At 38.2% G+C, this 24565-nt stretch overlaps 1 protein-coding gene across 1 annotated transcript; it reads left to right on the top strand.

Moving 5' to 3' along the window:
- The first annotated feature begins 743 nt into the window (after positions 1-743).
- emx3 (empty spiracles homeobox 3) lies at positions 744-16558 on the top strand. The gene is made up of 3 exons (XM_008420504.3): positions 744-2050; positions 9689-9873; positions 14256-16558. Exons 1-3 carry the CDS (start codon positions 1654-1656, stop codon positions 14421-14423), a joined length of 750 nt encoding a protein of 249 aa, XP_008418726.2. The 5' UTR covers positions 744-1653; the 3' UTR covers positions 14424-16558.
- Positions 16559-24565: the final 8007 nt, after the last annotated feature.

Genomic DNA, 24565 nt, shown 5'->3' with positions numbered 1-24565 from the left:
CAACACCAGGCTCTAACAAGACAACAAGAACAGGAAGAGGAAATGGATCTGACCTTTGACCTGCAGGGTCACTGAGAGATGCACAGACATGTTCAGAGTTCTTCTGTTGTATGTATACAACTTTGACACGGCATTACAGCAAATTCAAATTAAAATGCAATGACTCAGATGGATCTCTGTGAGTTTAACAATTTAGTTAAAAAGTATAAATACACAAAATAGAAATATGCTGAAGAAAACAGTTAAAAACATGAAACAGAAGTAGGTATAGAAAAATTTAAACCAGAATTGGACAAAATTTTGAACAAAAGTATAATCAAATTAATTCCTTATTAGGAGTAGAAAGTAAGATTATAATCCAGTAGCGGTCAAATTGAGGTTAATTTACTTTCGTTATTGTTTTTTAGTAAGCAAAAAGTCAAAGATCATAATTGGGGAAATAAAAAACTGATTAACCACATAACAAATGGAGACAAAAACAACAACTAAACATCACAACATTGATGCAAAATAACTAGGAAATGTCCCAAAGAACGAGGAAGGTCTGTCAGAAGTGCAGCAAAAAAGTAAAAAGGAAATAAAAATACAAATAACCACAAAAATCAGAGACGGAAATAAAACTCACTAAAGAGGCACGGAAGATTAAACTAAAAGAAACACAGAATTGAAAAAAAAAAAAAAAAAACGAAACTACATGAAAACAAAATTATTTTTTGAAAGAACAAACGTTGAAAAAATATTATTTACAGTAAGTAAAACTATTGAAAAGAAAACTAACGAAGCTACAAAATCAACAACAATAAATAGAAATATAACATACAAACTAAAACTTTATTTGTAATAAATACGACTTTCATTAACCACAAAAAATGTTAGTGCTCTAATTAATTAAACAAAACCAAAACAATATTTAGAGAAGAAGCAAATACGCGCTGTGGTGACTGATATATTCAGCGGTCAAAAATGACACAAACTGAGAGAATAAAACAAGACACATCATAACATGGCAGCAAAGCAAAACCGCACTTTTTTTTTTGTTGTTGTTTTGTTTGAAAACCCGAATATTTTTCAGCACTTTAAATCGAACATGAGCCACTCATTGCTGATGAGTTTTAATTAGCGTGCCTATTAATAATATTTGTTATGACCTCACATTAATCATCCTCATCATCACTGTCAGTCATTATCATCACCACCTTTGACATCCTCCTCCTCCTCCTCATCCACCCAGTCGACAAAATGGCTGTGGCAGTGGCCGCCTCTGCGCATGCTCACAGCACACCTCCGGCAGGTATGTGCGCTCGTGCAGGCTCTCCCGGTTCATCAGACTCCAGCATGAGGCGGCAGCAGGTTCGTGGAGACACCCACTGATCCGAGGCTCACACGCTCAAACTCGGCTGCAGCAGCTCGGAGACTCCGCGCGGTTCCCCAAATCCGGATCAAGTTTGCGATTTTTGCTGACGTTCTGCAGCGGAGAGAGGAAACTCTCGGGAGCTCAAATCTGGAATTTACGCACGGCTGGTGCGCACAGGCCGACAATCGGGAAGAGTTATGGGGGGACTGGGAATCTGAACCCCAAGAGTCCGAAGGACTGGACTAACTGGACGCGAATAATTGAAATTCTTCTTCATCCTCTCCGCTCAGGTGCTCACCATGTTCCAACACAGTAATAACAAGAAATGTTTCACCATAGAGTCTCTGGTGGGGAAGGATGCGAGCAGCCACAGCGGCGGCGGCGGCGGCGGCGGGGGCAGCTCCGGGGATGAGCCCATCCGGCCCACTGCGCTCCGGTTCCCGGACTCTCTGCACCCGGCTTCAGCCACCGGGGTCTTCGGCTCCTGCTTCCAGGGGGGCAGCGGGAGGACTTTGTTCTCTGCCGGGCCGGACATGATGTTGCAGGAGACCGGGACGCACACGCAGAGCCCCGGCGGGCTCCCGCTGCACCCGCTGCAGATCCCCCCTCAGAGCTTCTTCAGCCCGCAGCATCGGGACGCGCTCAGCTTCTACCCCTGGGTGCTGCGGAGCCGCTTCCTGGGTCACCGCTTCCAAGGTGAGCCGAGGGCGCTCCGCCGCCGCTTCACTCAACTTTTCCTCCTCCGTATTCAGTTTGTCGTTGCTTTATCTCTGCTGATTTTCTAAAATTCATCCATTCCAGAAACATGTTTTTTTTTTGACACTGACTAAACACAACTTTGCTTCACGTGTACAGATTAAAGCTCAGTTTGTTGCATTTCTTATTATTTGGAAACTTCCCTCCCTCTCGCAGAATTGAACTATGCTACATATAAAGTGTATCTCTGGTCTTTCCCAAGCTTGGATGTTTTCTTGGCTTTATGAGGTAGAATGGAGCTGAATGGCGTTTATCATTAGCGCTGCATCACAGATCAATGACAACTATAAATAGATCATTTTGTTTTATTCATTAAAATAATTGTCTTGTTTCTGGTCGAAAAGCAGTGGAAGCTTTCAGCAAACATTTTGTGGGTTTGTTTCTTTTATTTTCTTTTTCTCTTCTTTTTTTTTGCTTTAATTGATAACCAGTTGAAGGTACGTTCGGGGCACGTGCAGCTGATCATATCAGTGATCAGAAAGTGTGTGTAAAGCAAAGCAGCTGAAGGTCCGGCCCAGATCAGAAGTTCAGAACGCAGATAGGATTTTCACTAAATGATGGTTCATATATTTTTATCATAAGCGGTGAATTTATTTTAGCCGTAAAATAATATAAGTGAGTAAATACAGTAAAGCGGTTATTAACATAATTAGGGAAAAAACAATGTTTTTTTCCCTAATTATTTGTGGGACTATATTGAACTTAGAATTTAAAAAAACTAAATCGTAAATCAACGTCTTAGAAAAAACCCCCCAGCGTACTAAACCAATTAAAAAAAAAAGAACGGAATGAAGGGAAAAATTAAAGCAATAAATAAATAAATACATTTATTTATTTAAGTTTTCTAGTTTAAACTAGAAAACTTTTGCAAATTAATTTCTACAAATAAAGTGTTATAATTTTGTCAGACTGTTTCAGACTATTTTTAATTGTATTTTTCGTTTTCGACACAAAAAACAAACATCTACACTTAAAAAGAAGTGTTTATTAAAAATATAAATAAAATAAAATTACAAAATGACGGGGTTATCTTTTTTTCTCCCATTTTAAAATCCTACAAGTTTGAGTAAAGTTTTCTGACTCCCCGTGAACTCATGTCACACCTGCGCCGTTTCATCACGGCTTGAACAAAATTTGTGCTCAGTTATTCAATTCATTTATTGGTTGATTAAAAGGGTCACAGTTTTTCTACTTGTTTGTTTAAACTCTTTACTGCAACGTCTATCATTTTTTTAAAATAGTTTCTCTTTTCGAAACCTAATTGTCAATGTGTATACAATTCTAAATCAGTCATGAAATAAAGCTTTATTTCAAATGCTTGTCCATATATTTATTTAATTAAACGTTTAGAAACGATCAAACTGTCAGAGCAAATAAATCACATTTAAACACAACTTGAAGCCAGAAGGAGAAATCATTTTAAACCATTATGATTCATCATCATCATCATCATCATCATTTTATTCGACCTTAATTGAGACATTATTCAAATTCCTACTTGGTTAAAATTTTATTGAAGTAATTTATGATTGCAAAAAAGATTTCATAATAAACATTGTAATTAAAAAACAAACAAAAAAAATACAGTCATACATTTTTTAAAATTTTTATTTTTCAATAAAAATAGCAAAAAAGTATATATTCATACGTTTCAGAAAATAATAATTAATACAATCTCAGATTTTAAATAAAACACATTATGCAATAACTATAAAATCATAAAATCTTATGTAGCATTCTATATCAGGCTGCCCAGTGCCACATGATGTGATTTCAATAAAAAGTTAGAAAAGAGGCAAAATTAGCACAATTAAGTTTTTTAGAAGAATTTCTAAAATACCATTTGAACATCCTAAAGTTCAGACTTTTTTAGCGTCTTTTAGTTTGAATTACCAATTAAATTTTTTCAAATGGATTTTTAAATATATTTTAATCCCAGCAGCTCCTTTGATGACTTATAATTAACGTTATTATTTTAAGGGTTTGATTAAAAAAAACAACAACAAAAAAAAAACAGAAATGCAGATTTGAACATTTACAAAGGGAACATTTGTCACTGTTTTATTTGACATTTATTCATTACATTTTATCTTAGGAGAACATTTCTGCTGCAGATAACTTCAGCCTTGCAACACAGGCAGCCAAAAGAACTACTTTCAGAAGCGGATGAATCTGAGTCTCAGAGTGGGTTTGAGGTGTCTCTACCTGTCCCACTCAGGTGGTCCCATTAACCCTTTCTCGTCCACCTCCTCTTCCTCTGTCTACTCCACCTCCTCTCATACAGATGCATTTTTCTTCATTATGCGGAAGCAGCTGACAGCCTCACTTCTCTTGCAGCTCCTGCTTCTCCGGCTCCAGTTTACAGCATGGAACAGTTTCACTGTCCTTGTCCTCGCTTCTGCGTGACATGAAACATTAGCACTCACTAAATATAAAAACACATCACATATTACACTGTAATGCTTTTATTTAACAAGAACTAAATCAAAACAGAAAATCAATGTGTAAAAAGAGTCATTTCTCATGATCTAACTGCTTGTAGAATCAACTTTACCGCAATAAATCCAGTCATTTTCGAATTGAATCTACTTGGTTCTCATGTGAAAGTCGGGAAATTGTGGCCCAGTCGTCTTTCCAGCACTGCTTTAGTTTATTGAACTTTGTTTCTACAAAGCTATCTTAAGGTCCAGCCACAGACTGAGGTTGGGATGTTGGTTTTTTTCTTCTTCAGTCGTTCTGCTGTGTTTCTGATCATCGTCCTGTCGATGACCCAGTTTTATCGAGTTTCCTACAGAAGAGTTTACATTCAAGTTTGTGTGGTTGTAAAACCAGCCCAGATCATCAGCTCTCCAACACTGTGCTTTGCGGTTTATACACTCAGTCTTTAGTAATGATCATGTCTTGCACCGGGGTTGAGCATTTAACACGCTAACTTGCAGAGTCTGAGATGAAGCTCTTGCATGTTTTGTTATTAATTGATGGAGTTCAGATCATTCAGTTTGATGGACAGATATGTTTCTCTTAAATTGCTGATGTTTTTATTCCTTTGCATTGTGCTAACTCACTTCAGTGTGCCCCAGAGCCAGGAAGTGCCAAAGAGTCATCATTTAATAGATTAACAAGAGTGGACTTTCACTCAGATTTTTTTCTTTCTTTCAGTTTTTGTCAAAAAAAAAAAAGTATGTTGAAAGCATATGTGTAGCTTAGTCAGGATCATTCATACTTCCCCAGATTAAAAAAAATAAAATAAAAACATCTGTCAGGTTTTATTCACAACCTATGAAGCTGTTTTAAAAAGTTCACTTCATCTGTTTTACATTCTGGTTTTAGAGCAAAGTGTCTTTGTTTGGATGCTACCATGTGTTTTGAAAGTAACTGCAAGGAAGTAAAAGTTATAATTTGCTTGTGAATGACACACTAGCAGCCATAGTGGTGTTTTTTAAATGTATTTATTTATTTAGGAAATTTGTCACTGTTCTTTCTGCAAAAAAAAGCATAATCAGAGAGTCGATGTGGCAAAGCTTGTTTTTATGTAGTTTGTTGTTAAATCATTGCTGGAGTTGTTTAGTTTTCTGCTTTGAGCAAAGCTTTATGTTTGCACAGATTAGGCCTTTCTTTACTGATATCCTATTTCTTTGAGGTCAGGCCTGTTAATACTGATCTTAACCAGTTCCATGAAATAAACTCAATTTTTTGATAGCTCCAAGAGATTTAAACCTAAATGAAAGAATTAATTTACGTGTCAGGGTAACTTCAGCTGCTCAGAAAGACAAATGCTTAAATGTCTCAGAACTATAACTGAGAAACGCTTTCCTATATAGAGGTGACTGATGAGACATTAACCTGATGAAAGCTGAGAATGTATTCTAAGAAAGGACAGAAGCTGTGGCTTAGCTGCAGGCTGTGTTAAAGTGCAGCGGGGTTTAATATCTAGCCCAATCAGCTGCTTCATCTGCTCAGCACAATGCATCAAGTGAGTTCTGGGGTTACTACTGAAGGCTCCAAGTTAAACATTTCTATTCCTTTAGCCGAGGAATAGAAATGACAGTAATCTCAAGATCGCCGGCTGTTTCTCCTGAAGTTTTATTTATCCTGATTCAGCGATGCCTCTCTGTTGTCCTCTGAGTTTCTGCTGTTGCTCATCCTTGTTCTGCATCTCTGATGAAGGTTCATTCAGAGTTTATTGAGTTCCATGGCCTCCCTATTTGAACGGCTTAATTTAAAAAGGGATACTGCAGCGGCGTCTGTAGGAGACTAAATGCTAATTTATAATAAACATGCGTCTTAAAATTTAAATAAATAAATAGACATGCATCTTATCAACATTAATAAAAACAAAAACAAACTGTTCTCTGTTTGTGCTGCACAACGAAGTGTATTTTACAGATGGTAAAATAAAAAGGACCAGAAATCTGGTCCTGAAGATTTTTCTGTTCTTGTTCATATCAAAATCAAAGATGTCACTTTACTTCCCAAATACGCTGTTAGCTGCTGATTAAACTTTTCAAATATCTCAATATCCATTTTAATCTCTTTAATTTGGTTAAAACCGGAAAATGAGGAGAAAATTAGAAGTAGATGTTGAATTCTTCAGTTTTGCGAATAAATTTTTAGCGATTCGAGCAGTTGCTACATTAAAGCATCATTTGACGTTGAACAGAAATATTTGCAAACCATGACGGCCACTAGTCACGGCTCTGAATTTGCATGTGAATAAGACGGCTAACGCCAGATAAAAGGTGCCCGGTACGTGCCGGCTCTCCGCCCGCCATCATTGTCGCGCAGCCCGCTCTTTTGCGTAGAGCGTGATGGCGGCCGCAACTCCTTTTCAGCGTGCTAAAAGGAACCCGAGCGTATATTTGTTTGTATGTAAAAACGTATTGATGAATTTACGTGCAATTTCAATAAACATTCAGGAAAAATAAAAGCAGAAGCTGCGGGTCGGTTTGGAGCGAAGAAACAAAGAAACCGTTTCAGCGTCGCTGTCACACGGATTTTTCAACCACTTAGCCTCGTAAACAAATGAGACTCGAGTTCGCCCCGAAAGTGAGAAGGCTAGCTTTAGCACCTCAGTAAAATTAGAGAAACCGAGATGGAAAAACGCAAAAAACGATCTGCATGGAAACGAAGTCGGTTAGCGCCTTAAAGAGACGGATTTTATGGCTTGAGTTAGCAATGCTGCAGCTGGTTAAAATGTTTTTCATTTGTGGTTTGAACATCGAAACGTAAGTTTGCTTCTTGGCTACAACAAAACAAATATCGGTCCCTCATGAAAAATAGATTGTCGATCTCAATGAAGTTTTTATTTGGTTAAATAAAGGTTATTATTGGTTTCAAATATGGTTTGAAATGCTAAAACATATTCTTTTGATAAAAATACATTATAAACCCATAACTTATATATAAATATTTCTCGTTTAAAATTAAAACCTTATCTTTTTAGTTGTTTTTGCAACTTATTTTCTTCAAAGGATTTAAAAATATATATTTTTGAATTTCTGAATTTAAATATTTCTACGCCCCGATTGAGATGCTGACTTTTTTATTTTTAGATTCTAATTTAAGATATATCAAAACACAAGAGTCATGTCAGGAGCTCCATAGGATTTATTTTCTGTCAGTCAATCAGAGTCTCCCCAGCATCTGTGTTTTCGTTCATTTGCACTCACTGACTGACTTTAAATCACAGAACATTATAGATATTTAAAATGGGCGTTCATCTCTTCTGTTTTAAACATCTTCCTCACAGACTGAATCATGTTAATCTAAAGAACAAACAGCAATAGTTTCTAAATGTTTCACATGCAAAAAAAAAAAAAGAAAAAAAGAAACTTCCTCACTGAGGTTCTGAAATATTATCAGAACCTTTTTTGTTTCTGCACCAGAAATGAAACCCAGCAGAGCAACAGGATCCACAACCAGAACTCTGGGATCTGAGCAAACCCTTCCACGATTCTCCTGGTCTTTTTTTATATTTCCTGATGAGCGTTTCAATTTCAGTTTGCGGCTCAACTCCTGATTCAGATGCAAATGTCAAACAGACAAGGTGTTTGTTCAGATTAGGCAGAACAAATAGACACACAAAGGCGTGTTGCAACAACTGGGAGCTCTGCAGCTTCTGATTTTAGCTCAGTTCAGAAATAAAACCGAAGAAGTGATCAGCGCATGTCTAGAAATGGTGAATTTGGCTTTTAGGGACATTTCCGTGTTGGAATAATGTGGAAAAGGACTTCCTCCATGTTCATATCCTCACCATGCAGGGCAAAGAGAGAGACATCAGTCAGTCTGACTGTTCAGTTCTCAGAAGTTTTGGAGTTTTGGACTTTCTTGACTTTCTTTCAGTTCCAGTTTTGTTTTGATGGGAAAAAAAGTAACTGATTGCAGCTGAAATGTTTGAATCTTGAAAGACAGGTTAATCTGAATAAATCCAGTAAAACGTCTATTTATATCAGCACTTCAAATCAAAAAGTGAAACTCTTCCAAAAACACAGTACACACAGTGTTCATTTCTATTCATTTTGAAAACTCTGGCTTAACGCTATCAAAAAACAAGAATTCAGTTTTTCAGAAAATTAGATATAAGACCAATAAAATAAATGATTTTCAACACTTTTAGGTATGAATTTAAAAACCATGCTGACCCATGGGAACTGAAGTTCAAGGGCTCTTTTAGACACTTAGTATAAGCTCATGTGAAATGTTACACTTAAACTACCGAAAAGTTATCACCATCATATTTATCAAACACTAGCCAGTTTCTCTAAAGAAGTTAAAGAAATTAGTACATGATCTATTCACTAAATGTGTAAATATCTGACTCCTGACTATAGTAATATTTATAGTTGTGGTAAAAATGACACTATTTTTAGAGTCTAGATTTTCATGTACTTTATAAGTATCTACATGCATGACCTTATTTTTTCAAATTTTTTTTGCATTTATTTATCACAGTCAGCTCGTGTCTCTGCTTTAATAGACCTGACTTAAATAACTGTAAAACCTGTGTAGAACTTGATTCACATTTATTGGACCAGAGGAAAATTTCAAAGTTTGTGGAACAGTCGAACTCAAGGACGAATCTGAAACCGCACTTCTGCTCAGCTACACTATCAGCTAAACACTATTTTTAAAATTATGTTACTGAAATAAATGAACCTTTCAATGACACTCTAATTTATCAACAATAAAAGGCGCTGACTTCAGCCTTTCAGGCTGCATGCAGGGCGGTCTTTAGCCTCCAGATAAGATTCAGGACCAAATACGGCATTCCAACTTTTCTTCTCATCAAAGAATGAAAAAGGAGGATGTCAGGCCACTGCAGATGAGAAAAACATCAGAATGTGATTTTGAACATGCCTTTGGATTTGCATCATAAGTTGTCTGGTTAAATAAGCTCTTGATTTAGTGTAGCTTTTTGTTTCCAATCTACTTTTTATTTTTTACTTTTTCACAATTTTATTTTCATTAATCATTACCTAGTGGTCCTGCAGATACATTATATTTTACTGCAGAGTGGCAAGAAAAGAAGTCAACTGAATATCTGGAGTTAAGACTGATTGACTTTCGTTTGTTTTTCAGGAGAGGACAGCAGTCCAGAGAACCTGTTGCTTCACGGTCCGTTCTCCAGAAAGCCCAAACGGATCCGGACGGCTTTCTCACCTTCCCAGCTGCTGCGCTTAGAGCGAGCTTTTGAAAAAAACCATTACGTAGTCGGAGCTGAGAGGAAGCAACTGGCGAGTGGGCTGTGCTTGACTGAGACACAGGTGAGGCATCTTGGAAATAGAGGCAGAGGTGCATGATGGGACGGTTCAGACAAGATGTTTGTTATGGTAAATACTAAAGTTAGACAAGAAAAGCTGACAGTGCTGAGTTAAAGTCCTGAAGCAACAGATCTGCCTTAAAGCAGCCACATCTTTTTTATAATAATCTTGTATTTTTAATTTTTTTAGTTTGATGTTTCTTTGTTACTGACAGTCTATCCAAAAGAAACAACTGGATCCCATTTCTGGAGCTGAATATGTTAAGAATAGGACAGTTTCTGACAGATGGTAAATGAGATTTCAGTTTTAACAGTTACTGACAACTCTGGAAATAATGAACCAGTGGGACACAGAAATCACTGCAGATATGACTGATATTTTTTCAGAACAGATAAAGAAATGAGTTTTGGCAAATCAGTTCAGCTTACAGAGTCTTGCCTTAAGCTCCGCCTGAGTTTGACTTCTACCTGAATAATTATTTTTAAAAGCAGAGTAAAGCAACCAGGTTTACCAAAGTATACCAAGGAAGATTTTTCTTCTTTTGTAATTCACCTGATATATTGGATACCAACCTTTGATTCAAATACAGACTGACGGGGATCTATTCTTATCTTATCACATTATACATTTCTTTGCAGAAAATTTTGGTAAAGCTACACTGCAGCTGTTGCTTAGTCAAGATTGATCAATAAACAGATCCACATGGTTAAAAAATAAAAAGCTGATTAATCAAAGACACTGAAGTGATTTTAACCGCTCAGCCTGGACTCTTGTTGCACATTTATGTCATGCCGCTTGTACAGTATGCCTCTCATGTGTGTTGATGCATTTTCAGGGCACACCACCAATCATACTATAAATACTTGGCTGTCATCTAGAGGATAGAACTATGCCAAATCATGACTAAATTAATAATCTGCACACTAAATGCACACACACACACGTATATATGCTGCATTGCTCAGTGGCATGCATTGTTAGCTGTGATGTCAGTGTGTGTTCTTTGCGTTGTGAGGAATGCTGAGTAGGCAATTAGTCAGCGAACTCCTCCTTTTCTCAGGATGGTCTTTGTCATCAAGTCGGCGTGGTGGTTGGACTCCTGACGCCAGTGAAACGACGTGATTCATAAATTATGAGCTCATTTCACAACAACAGACAGGAAGAGAAGGACGCAGCTCTGCCAGTCACTTGCCAGCAGCGGTTATTAATCACTCATAAATCACAGCTTTGTGCAATCAGAGCGCCTTTACAGGCATTAATGATCAAGTGATCAACGTTCCTGCGGGACATCTCAGGGCTAGGATCCAAGTAAGCGCCAATAAATTTTTAATTCTTACTGCTGGGGGCCACAAGGGGCCCTGCAGAGAAAAAGTGACTCAGGTCTTATATAAATCTACCTAATTTATGTTAGTTTTCGTAAGAATCATCACTATTGCGTTAAACAATTGAATCTTTACACTAAGAGTGGAAAATTCTGGTGCTGTGCATGTTTTAGATGTTTGATTTTGATGTGTGAACAGAACTGCTCACCAGGAAAGCATGTCATTTTTGGATCTGACTGATCCAAAGTGTTCATGCAAAATGTTGCAAAACAATTTCGATTCTACCATCCTGCACAACTCTGCTCTCAGTGCTCCATCTGACATTTCTCCCATTGATCTAGATTTTTCTGGTAGGATTTCTAAGATCAGTGAGCAGAAGGATAATTTGTGAACAACTATGCACTGTTTTAAAATTGTGGTCCGCTTGTAGTTTTAGCAGTGGCAGCACATGAAGCTGTTCAGTACATGCTCTTGCAAATATTGAGTTAACATTAACGACCATCTCATTCAGCTCAACACTTCTCTTTTCGCAGTGCCACATTATTTTTTTTACCCTGCAGGCAATTTCTGGTAAGCTTCATAGCATCATAGTCAAATATGATCAACTGCTTAAAATTTAAAGCTTCAACAGGGCCCACGACTCCAGCAAGCAATTGTTTCTCAATAGCTGAGGGTCTGGACTTTGCAGAGCAACACAGAAAAAAAAGACAGTGGTTTTTATCAGGCTATGTCTTTAAGACTGGGTATAAATCTTTCTTTCCTCACCACAAATAGCGTTTAAAGTGAGGCAGGCTTGCTGCACGATGCTCGCAAAAGAGTTTTTTCCCCGGTCATTTTTGCACCACAGAGATGCTTCCTTTCATGCTAATAATTTCCTAGATGTTAGCAGCCTAGTCGCATTTCCTTTCCTTGGCATGGGACCATGCATGAGACCATGCATGGGACCATGACCCAGTCCAGAAACTGACACAGCTCTCTCAGATTGTATCATTGGTATCATCAACCTTTGGGTCGTTATCTGTGCCAGGATGTTTTCAATGATCCTGTTTGATTTGTGACTCTTCCTTTATATGGGGCAGGTTAGGCTATATGGTGGACCAATGGGAGTCCCTGGTTCTCTCTGGCCATGTCTCCGCACCCTGAGTGGATTAGGCAGGTACAGAAATATTTGGGTTTCTGGGTCTACAGTATCAGTTTTGAAAAAGTGCCTTTTCTTTATCATCCAGTGGGAAAATGAAGAGCAACTAAGCATGGGCCAGTATTTATGGCCATATGAGAAATGAATTGGTCATTACAGCTGGACAGAGTGTTGCAGTCTCTTACACAAAGTGCTGTCAGTGTAGCAAGGTTTTAGCCTTGGTACGACGCTGGCATGGTCAGTCAAACTTGAAGTTTTCCATTACAAATCATGCCAGTGTGCGTGGGCTCTACATCGTGGATGTGCTCCCTCTTGATGCTGAGCAGCAGAAGTTTGTCTGTTGGGTAATCCTTCTCAAAACAAACTCAGCCAGCTTTCATTAGAGTATTTTTTTATTAAATTATGTTTCATATTTATCCAAAAAGCCTGTGTTTTCAGCTACACAGAAATTAGATTGCAGAAACAAGGAATTTATTATCTTTCTTTAAAAATTACTTGATGATTGCTCTTAGATTAACTGAATATATCAGAAAAACATCTTTCACTTAATGTAATTTCTTCTGTCTTGTCTTTGTCTTTTTCTTCACCGTAAAGAAGAAGCGTTTGCTTTGAATCCTCGGTTGAATCTGTGGTAAACCTATCTGATGTTTGAAGGTAATTTGAGCATCTATCGTGCTGATCCAGAGTTTACAGCCTCTGACAGATTGCGCAACAAGATCTTGGAGCCAGCTCAGCGAGTTTGAACAGCTCTACATGTCATGGTCGTGTTTTACCAGCGAAAAGGTCTTAAATCACCGAGTTGCTCTCACACAATCATTCCTATCAGTGACAGAATCACAGCTTGTTGTGGTTGTGGCTGGTAGCTGTGTGAAGGTTTCCAAATGGCTCGTCATTGTTCTCAGGCATGTTTGCAGTTGGTGGAAACAGCTTCTGTGTTTTAACTACCCAAAACAAAGTGGATTCTGTGGGTTCCAGCTTATTTATTTGACAGATTCTGATCAGACGGAACTTAATTAGTTTAATATCATTGGAATCGGGAAGAAATTAAAGCATGCCTCAATGTCTGTAAATCATTTGTGAAAAGATACATCTTCATATGTGAACACAAGACACATTTACTCGACTGCATTGCTGAGAACATCATTAGATCTAAACTGCTGGAACACCTCTGGAAAACGTCAAAATCATAACACCTGCAAGCAGTAGAAATCTTCACTGGTTACTGACTGTCACATCTTCACACTTCATAATGTTTTTTTTTTCTAAAATCCTGCAGAGTTGAAACTTTTCAGAGCTTTTCTCTCTGATACAAAACTAGCATTTGGGAATATGGAAAGAGCTAAAATAAATTGGTTTAGGGTGCTGCTGTGGCGCAGGGGCAAAGCACAACCCACATATTGAGGCCTTAGTCCTTGTGGTTGTGGTCGCAGGTTCGATTCCTGGCCTGGTGACATTTTGCCGCATGTCTTCCCCCTCTCTCATTACCCACTTTCCTGTTAAACTACTTTCAAATAAAGGCAACTATTGCCAACAACACCTTTAAAAATAAGTAAATTGGTTTGAAATCATGCTTAACCCAATTTATTTATCAAAACGTGAAAATAAACTTTTTTTTTTATTTTGCTTTGTAATAAAATGAAGTAAATCTAATGTTAGACATAGAGTACCTGTACCATTTCCTTAAAAATGAAAACAGCAGCTTATAGAATCACCTTTAGCATCAGCAGTTCTGACCAGCATGTCAGAGACTGCTTTTATCAATCTCAGGTTAGACATTCCAAGAGTAATTTTGGATTATTCAGAGCTTAGTAAACCATAGAAAACCATAGAAAACCAAAAACAGTAAGCGTAAGCAGACATTTTCAACATCCAACCTTCATATGAACCTTTTATTCTGATGTGACTGTGTGTGTCTGCGTGTGCAGGTGAAGGTGTGGTTCCAGAACCGCAGGACGAAGCACAAACGGCAGAAGTTGGAGGAAGAGTCTCCTGAAGCTCAGCAGAAGAGGAAGGGCAGCCAACACGTCAGCCGCTGGAGAGCAGCGACGCAGCAGGCTGGCAGCGAGGACGTGGATGTCATCAGCGACGACTAGACTACAGCTGCCTCTGCGCCATCTCATATATATACACACACACAAAACACATCAATTTGAATTTAAAAAATTAAATAAATACATTAAAATTAAGGAATTGAGGCCTGCATTACTCAGAACAGCGACCTTTAGTCAAAAACAAGGTTTAACCCTTTTCACTGCAAGTTTACATATACACTGCAGAGTAAAACCGAACACAAACACAGACACACACACACACACACACACGCACGCACGCACGCGCGCACACACACACACACACACACGCACACACGCACGCACACGCACACACACACACACACACACACACACACACACACACACATATATAGACACTGACAGCATTTATTGCTATGGACTGAGGGATGGACAATGAACCTTTATTCTGGACAATTGAAAAGAAAAAGAAGAACGGGGGGTTGTTTTCCTAGGAAAAAAAGAAAACTTTCTGTCAGATTTGGACTGACAAGGCTGCGATGCTTCCAAGAGGCAAAAGAGGATGACAACCCGACTTTGGTTCTGGTGCCAAACAAAGACCGTGTCCTGAAAATTAAACAGAAAAAAAAGACTTTCAAAGCTGCTGGGCTGCAGGTTTCTGAACCACCTCCCAGGCATTCTGGGAGAAACAACGTTCCTTCAACAGAGAGGAAGGAACCTTCCTGGAGTTTCTTCAAAAGCATTAGTCTGTGAGATTCTTGACAATCCAGACTGAAGGTGTTTGAGGCAAAGCTGCTTCCAAAACCCACAAACTGAGAAATTTTGAGTCTATTGCTTTCCCCTCAATTTTCAAATGCAGTCGATGACATGTGACGGATGACAGTTTTGCTCAAAACTTATTGCAAAAATAAAGAAAGTCAGCTAAAAAATTTTGTAAGTTGGTATTTTGCTATCCTGTGTTCCCATGTGCAGTTAAATGAAAGCTGATAGAAACAGGCTGCCGTCACACTGGATGAAGAACCTGCAATTTCTTAGGAAGCCTGCAAGAATGTAGATGGGTCTTGGGCAGGTTTTTAGACGGTAATTAAGAATCAATGTGCTCCCTCATTACAGATAATAAATCATAAAAGTTCTCTGAGAGTTACAAGGATGCGCAAAACTTCCTTATCAAAGTGGTCTATCCGTTTAACAACAGCATCACTAGTACCGGTCTTAGTCTGAGGTGGTTGTATCATTGTAGGAGGGTCCTGAACTCACACCATGAATGCACACTGTGAGTTCAGCTGCTTAGGCAGTAGGAAGAGTGAACCATCGCCTCACACTGAACGAGGTTCTCCAAACTTGCTGCAATCCAACCACATTCTTATAAACCGATAAAAAAGCATAAATGGCTCTTCATTTCATGAGGAATGTAAACTAAAATGGATCTGCACAAACGTGCATGAAATACACTGAGCAACACTGACAGATGACTTTTCAATTACACTCTCTCTAAACCCCGAACTTGTAGAACCTGGTATCTCCTCTTAGTGTTGACTCAGCTGTTAGTTTCTGAATGCAAAATCAGAGCTGAGCTCACATTTTTAGGCCTGCTGTTGCATCCTGTCTCGAAATCCTGTGGATTGTTCAGGTTCCTTTACGGAGAACTGATTCAGCAGCTTTTGTTTTCCTCACCAACAGACAAAAAAATCTGGAATGCCAATCTTTGTTTGATGTAATTATGTAAGCAAAATCTGACTTATGAAAATTACGCACAAAAACAAAAAATGCAAGAAAATGCAGGTTTTCATTTCAAAACACAGCAGCAGGTACAGAAACTAGCAGGATCCCAGATCAGTTGTTTTTTTTGGGGGGTGGGGGGAGAATATTGGTATTTATGTAAAAACTGGATGAGAAAGTATTCTATGCATCTAATGTGTGTATATAATGATGATAATATTATTAATGATGATGTGTGTTTGTTTTTTTCTCTGCATCAGTACATTAGTTTGTTTCTTCCATCTGGACAGATTTACCTCATCTTCTCCTCATGTAGCACTTCTTCTTCTTCTTCTACTTAGTCAGATCTATTTTTTCATTCTTTTAGGACCGAATGCACTAACTGTACAACCTCTGAGAAGATGAAAGGAGCTTTGTACTCCCTGTGCTCAGTTTGGAGAGAAAAAAAAAGTAAATAAAATAAATACAATTAAAATGTTTTTTTGTTTGCTTAATTCGTTTTTTATAGTTGATTTTCTTTTCTAATTTAGATTTTTCTCTTTAGGTTAATTTCTTATTTATTGACAAATGGAGTGATTCACAATGTTGAAAATAAAACCAATTTAACAACATCATCATTTCCAATTAAGTAAATAAAATTACGTGTTCCCCTTAAAATGTTGCATTCGTTATTAATGTATTTTTCTAAACCATGCTCATTTGAATCTAATTACATTAGAATTTACAACAATTAATATTTTTAATTTATTAATACTTTTGCGGTTTTTTTTTTCAAATTTGGCTGCCATGTCGCAGTTTAGTACTTGCAGGCAAACTATAAGTTTCTAAAACTGCAATAAAAAAAAATAGAATATAAGTAATAAAAACAATTTCATTACTTAATACAATTATTATTGAATTATTAAAAAAACGTATATTGATGCTAAAATATATTTTGTTTTGTCCATTTCCAATAGTTCCGCAGGACATATGACAAATGAAGATTTTGGATTTATTTAATTACGCCTTAGTTTTGAGTAGTTTCTTACGACATGGGTCCGTCCTCTGTTGGCCGCTCCACCCAACAGAGGACGGAGCGGCTGGATTTTTTTATTTTTTATTTTATCCTCAGGATGCAGCTGATCTGCGGCAGCTGTTGCGGTTCTCGGCCTGGTGTCCGGCTGCACCTGCAGCCTGCGGCCTTTGTCGGCTTCAGTAAATCCCTCAACCCCGCCTGGCGGATCATGGAGGTGACAAAAAGCATGCCATCCTTACGGTGATGTTTAGGTCATGCTTGGTTCCTGTCCTGAAAAAGGAAACAGAGACTAAATAATAATAGTAATAATAAAAATACACAAAACCAAAAAGTTCGATCTACTATAATGCAAGTTGGTAACAGCGCACCAGTTTTATCCATAAAATTGTTGATGAGACAGAAGAAACAATCGACGTTTTTAGTCCGAGGTTTAGTGAAGGCGTCATGAAAAAAAGTTAAAGAAACAGAAAAAAGATCGAGAGGCTAAATGAGCTTCGGATCAGAACCGACTGCAGAAGATGAAATTGTATGACTGAAGACACTTTTTTTGTTGTTGTTGCCTCTAGAAACACTCGTAAGTGTTTGATTAGAGGGGCATGGGGGTCACTAATAATCTTAGTGGAATAGCAAAATCAAAACTCATGACAGAATCTCAGGGTCTTTCATATTCAGGCAAAAATACATTACAAAGTGAAGCCATCTGCAATAAGGGACAGAGTTGACTGACTTTCTAGGAGCAGGTTATTCAGTGTCTTCAAGATGATGCATATTCTCTGCATCATCTTGCACAAGAAGATGATGCACAGACTCCCCAGTGAGATTCTGTAGTCTGAAGCTGAGGAAAAATTCATTCTTTCCTTGGATGCAGCAGCATCAGAACCAGGGACTTAAACAGGCTAAATAACCTGATAAAAAAGGCTGATTCTGTTCTGGGGAGTACTGTTCTGTGGACGATGCTGCGATGAAGGATTCTTCATAAAATCAAGAAAATTATGGACAAAAATTTAAACTGAATTTACTTGAATGAGGGACAAAAAAGAAAGTGCATTAACACAATTAGATAAACAGATTAAATTACATTTTGTAAAATATTCAAACTGAGTAGTACTGATGTTTGCTTTGTGTTGTAAGCCATTATTTTATTCAATATAGTTGAACAAAGTGCCCTTGATTCATTTTTATTGTCTTTTAACTGTGGTATTCTCCTTCTCCTTTGTTTTCATCCTACTTGATTTGGGAAGTTTGCGACTGCAGCTAAGAGCAGGTGTCACTTTGACTGATCTTAACCACTGAGCCATGATTTTCTGGAGCTCTTCCAGAGTTACGGTGGGCCTCTGCCTGACCTGACCTGGCAGTCTAGATGGACAGCCATGCCTTGGTAGGCTTGCTGTGGTGAAATAATCCTGTTATTCTTGGGTGACAGACTGAACAGTACTCTGTGACATCATCAAAACTCGCAATGTTATTTTGCAATCAGAACACAATTTTATCCTTAACCAGGGGAGTGTACTGAAAGTAGTAAAAGAAGTGATGGCAAAATGGCGGCCATACTCTTGGGATCATCAAAAATATGAAGGGTTGGATTGTTGGGAGAGACATTTATTCATTTCAGCTGCATATAAATAAATTAATATACGTTAATTTAATTCATCTCATCTTAATTCACAGCCCTCCAGAAAAGCAAAAATACTATCAAATATATGACCAGCAGGGATGGTAAGATCAGTGACAGTTTTTTTTTACTGAGGGAAAAATATACACAAGTATTTATTCATTAGATGGCTTCAGAAGATAATTGGCTGTTCTGGATTTTAGGGGCATCAGAGTAAAGGAGGTGGACTAAATACATGCCAAAGTTTCTATTTGTAAAAGGAAATCCATGCATTAGTTTCTTTCCAATTCAAAATGTCATGCAATTTTGCTCAGTCTATCACTTAAAATCCCATTAAAATACACTGAAGTCTACAACTGAAATGTGAAAAAATGTAGAAAAACTCAAGGTGTATATAGCTTTGCACGGTGCTGTGCAGATCCTGCTAACACCTCTAAGCTTTCAGGTGAACTGAGTGAAGATTTAACACAGTTCCTTAGGGATTTATAATATAAATACTCTAGAGAAAATACCACTAATTAACAATGAAACAGAAGATATTGACACTGCATATTAATCATGAAGATGCTTTTGAAGTCACAAAGAAAGTTTAAAAACAAGTTTCAGTCACTAATCTGCCCAAAATCTTTCACTTTTGTCCCCTAAATGTGTATTTATGTTGCTATTAAAAGTAAAACTTTCCCAATTTTCTCCAAATCAGTGGTAAGGAGCCCTTGAGTAATTTGAAAATGATCCGCAAGAAAAGCATTTTACAAGTGTTTATGTCCTGGTGAGTGTTTTTTTTTTTTTTCACAGTTGAACATTTTGCTCTGTTGTTCACTGAAGTTTGCAACACACTTGTTGTGCTTGTCGACCGCCAATCAGCTGAGAGCCACAATTACCATCAATCTTCTTCTCAGTGTGTGTTAGATCAGTGGGGCTCAGCAGCTCGGACGTATTAATCAAAGTATTTATCCAAACAAGACAAATTAACTTAACTGCTCATTATCAAACCCCCGTCATCAGTCAAATCAGCCGAATTACAACAAATTAAAGCGATCAACATCAGTGTGGGCCACTTTGCTGCAGCTAGAAATCTGCTCCTTTTGAGAAACAGTTTAGACTCATGAAAGCACCTTGGTATACTCACCAGGGAACACAAATCAGGCTGAAGAAAGATGTGGAGAACAAGCAGTTTTCAATATGGTTTGTAGTTTTAAAAAACTAAATGTATTGCCAGGATAGAAAATTAAAAGGGAAGTCTTAAAGCTTTCTAAACATCTAAACAGTCACACGCTATCACTTCTTTTTGAAATATACATCAACAATTTGGTTTAAAGACACTGGGATTGTTTTGATTCTTAACATTTGTGGTTTAGGATTTAATTTACATTTCTACAAGACATGGTTGAGAAGACATAGGAGGAGGATTTTGAGAGTATGTTTTCAGAAAGTCTTTTTTTTTGCAGAACCCTTTAAAATATAATATTTTAATTTATATATATATATATATATATATATATATATATATATATATATATATATATATATAGTCACAGCCTCATACACAAATTAGCATAGGATTTTATTCATTTTATTCCCTCCTGTTGTCTTTTCTTACATGAACTATACTTTAGAATGACTGACATTCCAAAATTGCTGCTCTCATTTACGTAGCTTAATAGATTCTTCAGCAAAAATGAAACATTTGATAGGTTGGAGTCTGTGCTTTCTCTTACTATTCATACAATCGTATAAGTTAAAAGCAAATTATGGACCTAAATTACCGGTATGGGCCTCACAGGACTGAACTGAGTCTCTACTGCCTCCAGGCATGCAGACACTCAGCAGACACTGAGATTGTGCCTTGAGGAGAAATACTGTGACTCTTTCCCTGTGAACTTTCCAAAGTTTGCTCCTAAAGCATACACTGTAAATCTTTCATTCACCCAGACAGTGTTGGTCGATGTGTGACACTAAAAAACCTGCATTTCTCAAAGTTCAAAGTTTTCCAAATATTTTACATGTTAGCTTTATGGAGAAATTATATATTTGACGTTAAAATTTGTTTGATACACTGAGGAATTTTACAGACAATCTGTAGTTAACACACTGAAGCTAAAAGGAATTAAACAAGATTAAAAGCATAACCAAAACTCATTTGGCTGAAATTACTGGTAAAGATGTGTCACTGCTGTCATTTGAATCCATTTGTTTATATAACAGCTTTAATGACGTGATAAAGGATTAACTCACACAAGCACAAACAAGATCCACGTTATGCTTGCGATAACCTCCAAACCTCCCTCAAGTCTGGAAATGAAAAGTATCTGCAAAGGGAAAAGACGAGAACGTAATTCTTCAAATTTGCGGTGCAGCATCTAATGTTTCTTAAGTATCATTTTAGGGGTGTGAACAGCTCAACAATGCAAGAGAAAGAGTAGCGTGCAGTTTGGTCTCCCTGAAAACGTCATAAAAAATAAAAAAAGAAACAGAACATCTATAAAAGTCAGTGATTCATGACTGTTGATTATCAACCTGTATTTATTGACTGCTGCACCTCACTAACTGCCGTTTATGAGCGCAGAGATGATGGATGGGTTAATGTTCCTCCCTCCTCAGCTGCACAGCGGAATAAATGTCAAATTAACACAAAATGCGATGGCTTGTCCTGAATGCCGTAAACTGAACCCCGTCCAACTTTGTCTGAAAAAATAAAAAAAGTCCCTGCCAAGGAGCTGACAGTTAAAACATCCTGACAATTTGTTGCTGTGACAACAGAGCCAGTGGGTGTGGCTCATGTCACCTGTGATGAGTTAATGACGGGTTTTCAAGTGCCGAGCTGCGTTTATAGACTGGAAGAGCTGGTCGGGCTGGAGGAGGCACTGCTCCCAGATCAGCTTCAGGCCTCGGCGGAGGAAGGAGAGCAGTGGGAGGAAGAGCTGGTCCTGAATCAGAGCCTGCGGGCCACCTCACCTCTCAGGATCCACCACCTGGACCAGCTGCTGTGATTGGCTGAGAGGAACTCATGGGAGAGTGATTGGCTGCCTCCAGCAGTGCAGCTTGGCCTGTAAAATATGAATCACTAAAGAATCTCTAATTAAGAGTAATGACTCCTGAGTAACGAGAAGTGAGGGCTGGTGTGAGTGTGCAGAACAATGATTGTGATGATTACAGGTAATCGCAAAGAAAATAAGGTTTTATTCTGAAGTTAAAGCTCCGCTGCAGACTGAGCGCTCTGTCATTTAATTTTCTGCTTAATTTCCGTGGTGCTTATTACCTGAGAAATGGCTTATTGCTTTAAGAGGTGGTAAATGAGCAATTTCATAGTTACACACAACAAGCCCAGATTGAAAAGTGTTTGACTTCAACTTGTTGGGTTAAACAACAACACGTACTCACACACACTAAGTTCTCCAAGTTCACCAAGTTACACACTGTTAAGAAGTTAAGGCTTTTTGGGGGGTTTTTGTTGTACTGATTACTTTAATTATGCTGTATTGCAGTTGTTCTCGGAACTGGGAAATTCCAACTTCCCAGTCGTAAAAATCAAATGGAACGCCCTCAGATTTCTCACTGGGAAAAACTCCAACTACCTCCAGGTACGACTTGAAAGGCCAACTCTGTGTTCCAATATGACCGCTTCTCACATCAGCAGTAAAATGTGATGGAAACATACTTATTTTTCAAGATACGCATGTAAGAGTACATCTAAGATCAATTTTAAATGTAGTGACTGCAACTCTAAACTGAACAAATTAAACGTTGTATTTGCTTATGGAAAGTAAAGCTTAAAATGATGTTTGTAAGAGGTACTGCAAACAATTTTTTACGAGCGTCGCCATGTAGAAATTCCTTCTTAATGACAATGTTCTTACCTCGGGTCTGACGTCAAACCCAGCTCCGACTTCCGACTTCCGAGGTACCTATAATGCAGCTTTGTTACTGAGTAACACAATAAAGTTATGTGTTGTGTTGAAGGGTGAACTGTGTTGAAGTTCACCCTCCTTTGGTTCATCACTTCGTTCGGTCCATATTTCAGACATGGACCGAAGAATGGACCGTGGATTTTAAGGATTGATGAAGCACCAAGTACTGTCAATGATTCTTCACCTTGCAGAACGACCTTTAGCACTATTTACTCTTTCATGTCATGGTGAAGGTCTTCTTTGCACTTGCTTATACATGGGTCTCTTACGGTCCCACGGAAGCTGTTTGGATTCTTTTCTTCTTTCAGAAATTCTGATGCAGATTTGCTGTTGTATGAGATCATGTTGCAGTAAATGAGAACATTTTCTGATGATCCAGTTTGGGTCAAGGTAAGCGGATCTCTTTGCCTCCTATTTGACTTTAGAATACTCGGTGACAATAAAGTACCCATTGCAGAAAATAATCCCAAATCATAAACCCTCCACCACTGCGGTTGACAGTTTGGAGAAAATCCCAGTACTTAGCTTTTCTTGTTTTGCAAATTTTCAAAGCGAGACAGTCTAACTGTGGATGGAATATGCTGAAGTGTGGAAACGTAGAGTTTATTTCTATCGTTTTTTTATTTATTTATACAACTTGAGGTTGTAAAAGTAACAAGCAATAGGGAATCCAATATAATTCTCCCTTTGGGAATATCCTACAGCTTCCCAGTGGCGATACCAAGGTGTTTGTGGGCCAGTTAGTCAATAGTCTAAGCTATGAGCTCCTCCTGGCTTTGCCCTGTCTTATTTCTAAAACCACTCAATCTTAAAAATTAATTTTAGCTGCTTGTTGTAGCTTCCCATCTATAATCAACATAAAAGAGAGTTTGAATATAGACACTTTTGTATCTGGTAGACAGCAGATACAAAAACATTTAGAGTTTATGATTGCTTCATAGCCAATCAATATGCAACCATCCATGCTGATGCTGTTGTAATTACTTATACTACGGTAATAAAAACTGCCTTAATGGGATTCGAGACAGTAATTGCTAGAAGGCTTAGACAAACATAAAATAAGTGTTTGGCAATCAACAAAATGGTTTAAGAAAGAAAAACATGACAGACACATCGGCATCAGACAAGTGAATGTCACATCTCAGGACAATCTGACTCTACCTGTCATTCAGGTAAGCAGCAGACAGCTTCATAAAAAAAAGCTATTTGAATGTTTGGTACACAAACAGTCGCCTGACGTGCCGATCAGACATGGACGTCAGCTTTCAGCGACCACCATCGCATGACCCGCCTCCATCTGTCTGCAGCCAGCACCTGCTCGCCAAACGGCTGAGTCGGCCGCTTTCAGACACGGCGTCTGGCTGGAAACGATAACCAAAAACAAAAATCTGCCACCGTCCGCAAACGCAAGAGTTAGAACTGAACAGACGATTGATGTCTAATAATCATCATTACACTGAAAGTCAGCTTTTGTACCTTTGCTCGAAAGATGTGATAGTAATTTGCACTTAAACTTTCGACTTGAGGATTTTCTCCTCTGTTGGGATGCAGAGGCAGTAAAGTTCCATAAATGGCAGTAAATATTCCTTCATTACACGCTTCCTCCGCTTCTCTCCCCATGCCTGCTCCCCATAAACGGGACAATTTTTATTCAAATTAGCTCCTTTTTGCTCGTTAGTGCACCTGTGCTCTCCTCCAGCTAATTAAGAGCTGAATCCTGCAAATTTCAGCATCCGCCTACGGTTGTTCTGTTACCAAATATTGAGCAAGGTAGTGCCGTGCTAATTAATGTTAGATGGAGGGGTGGAGTGCATGTGAGGGGAGAGGAGCAGCGGCTCATTGACTTACATGTGAGGTAAAAAAAACAACAGGACCTGCAGCCGTTGGTGGCTGTGGATTTGCTGAAGGCCCTCAAGCTCTTTTGACACCCAGAGTGGGCTCCTCATCTTTT

Source organism: Poecilia reticulata, chromosome 10 (assembly GCF_904066995.2).
Source record: "Poecilia reticulata chromosome 10, P_reticulata-male-v2, whole genome shotgun sequence".
In the NCBI taxonomy this organism is placed as follows: Eukaryota; Metazoa; Chordata; class Actinopteri; order Cyprinodontiformes; family Poeciliidae; genus Poecilia; species Poecilia reticulata.
The sequence above is the reverse complement of the archived record's forward strand: the minus strand, read 5'-3'. Positions and strand labels throughout refer to the sequence as shown.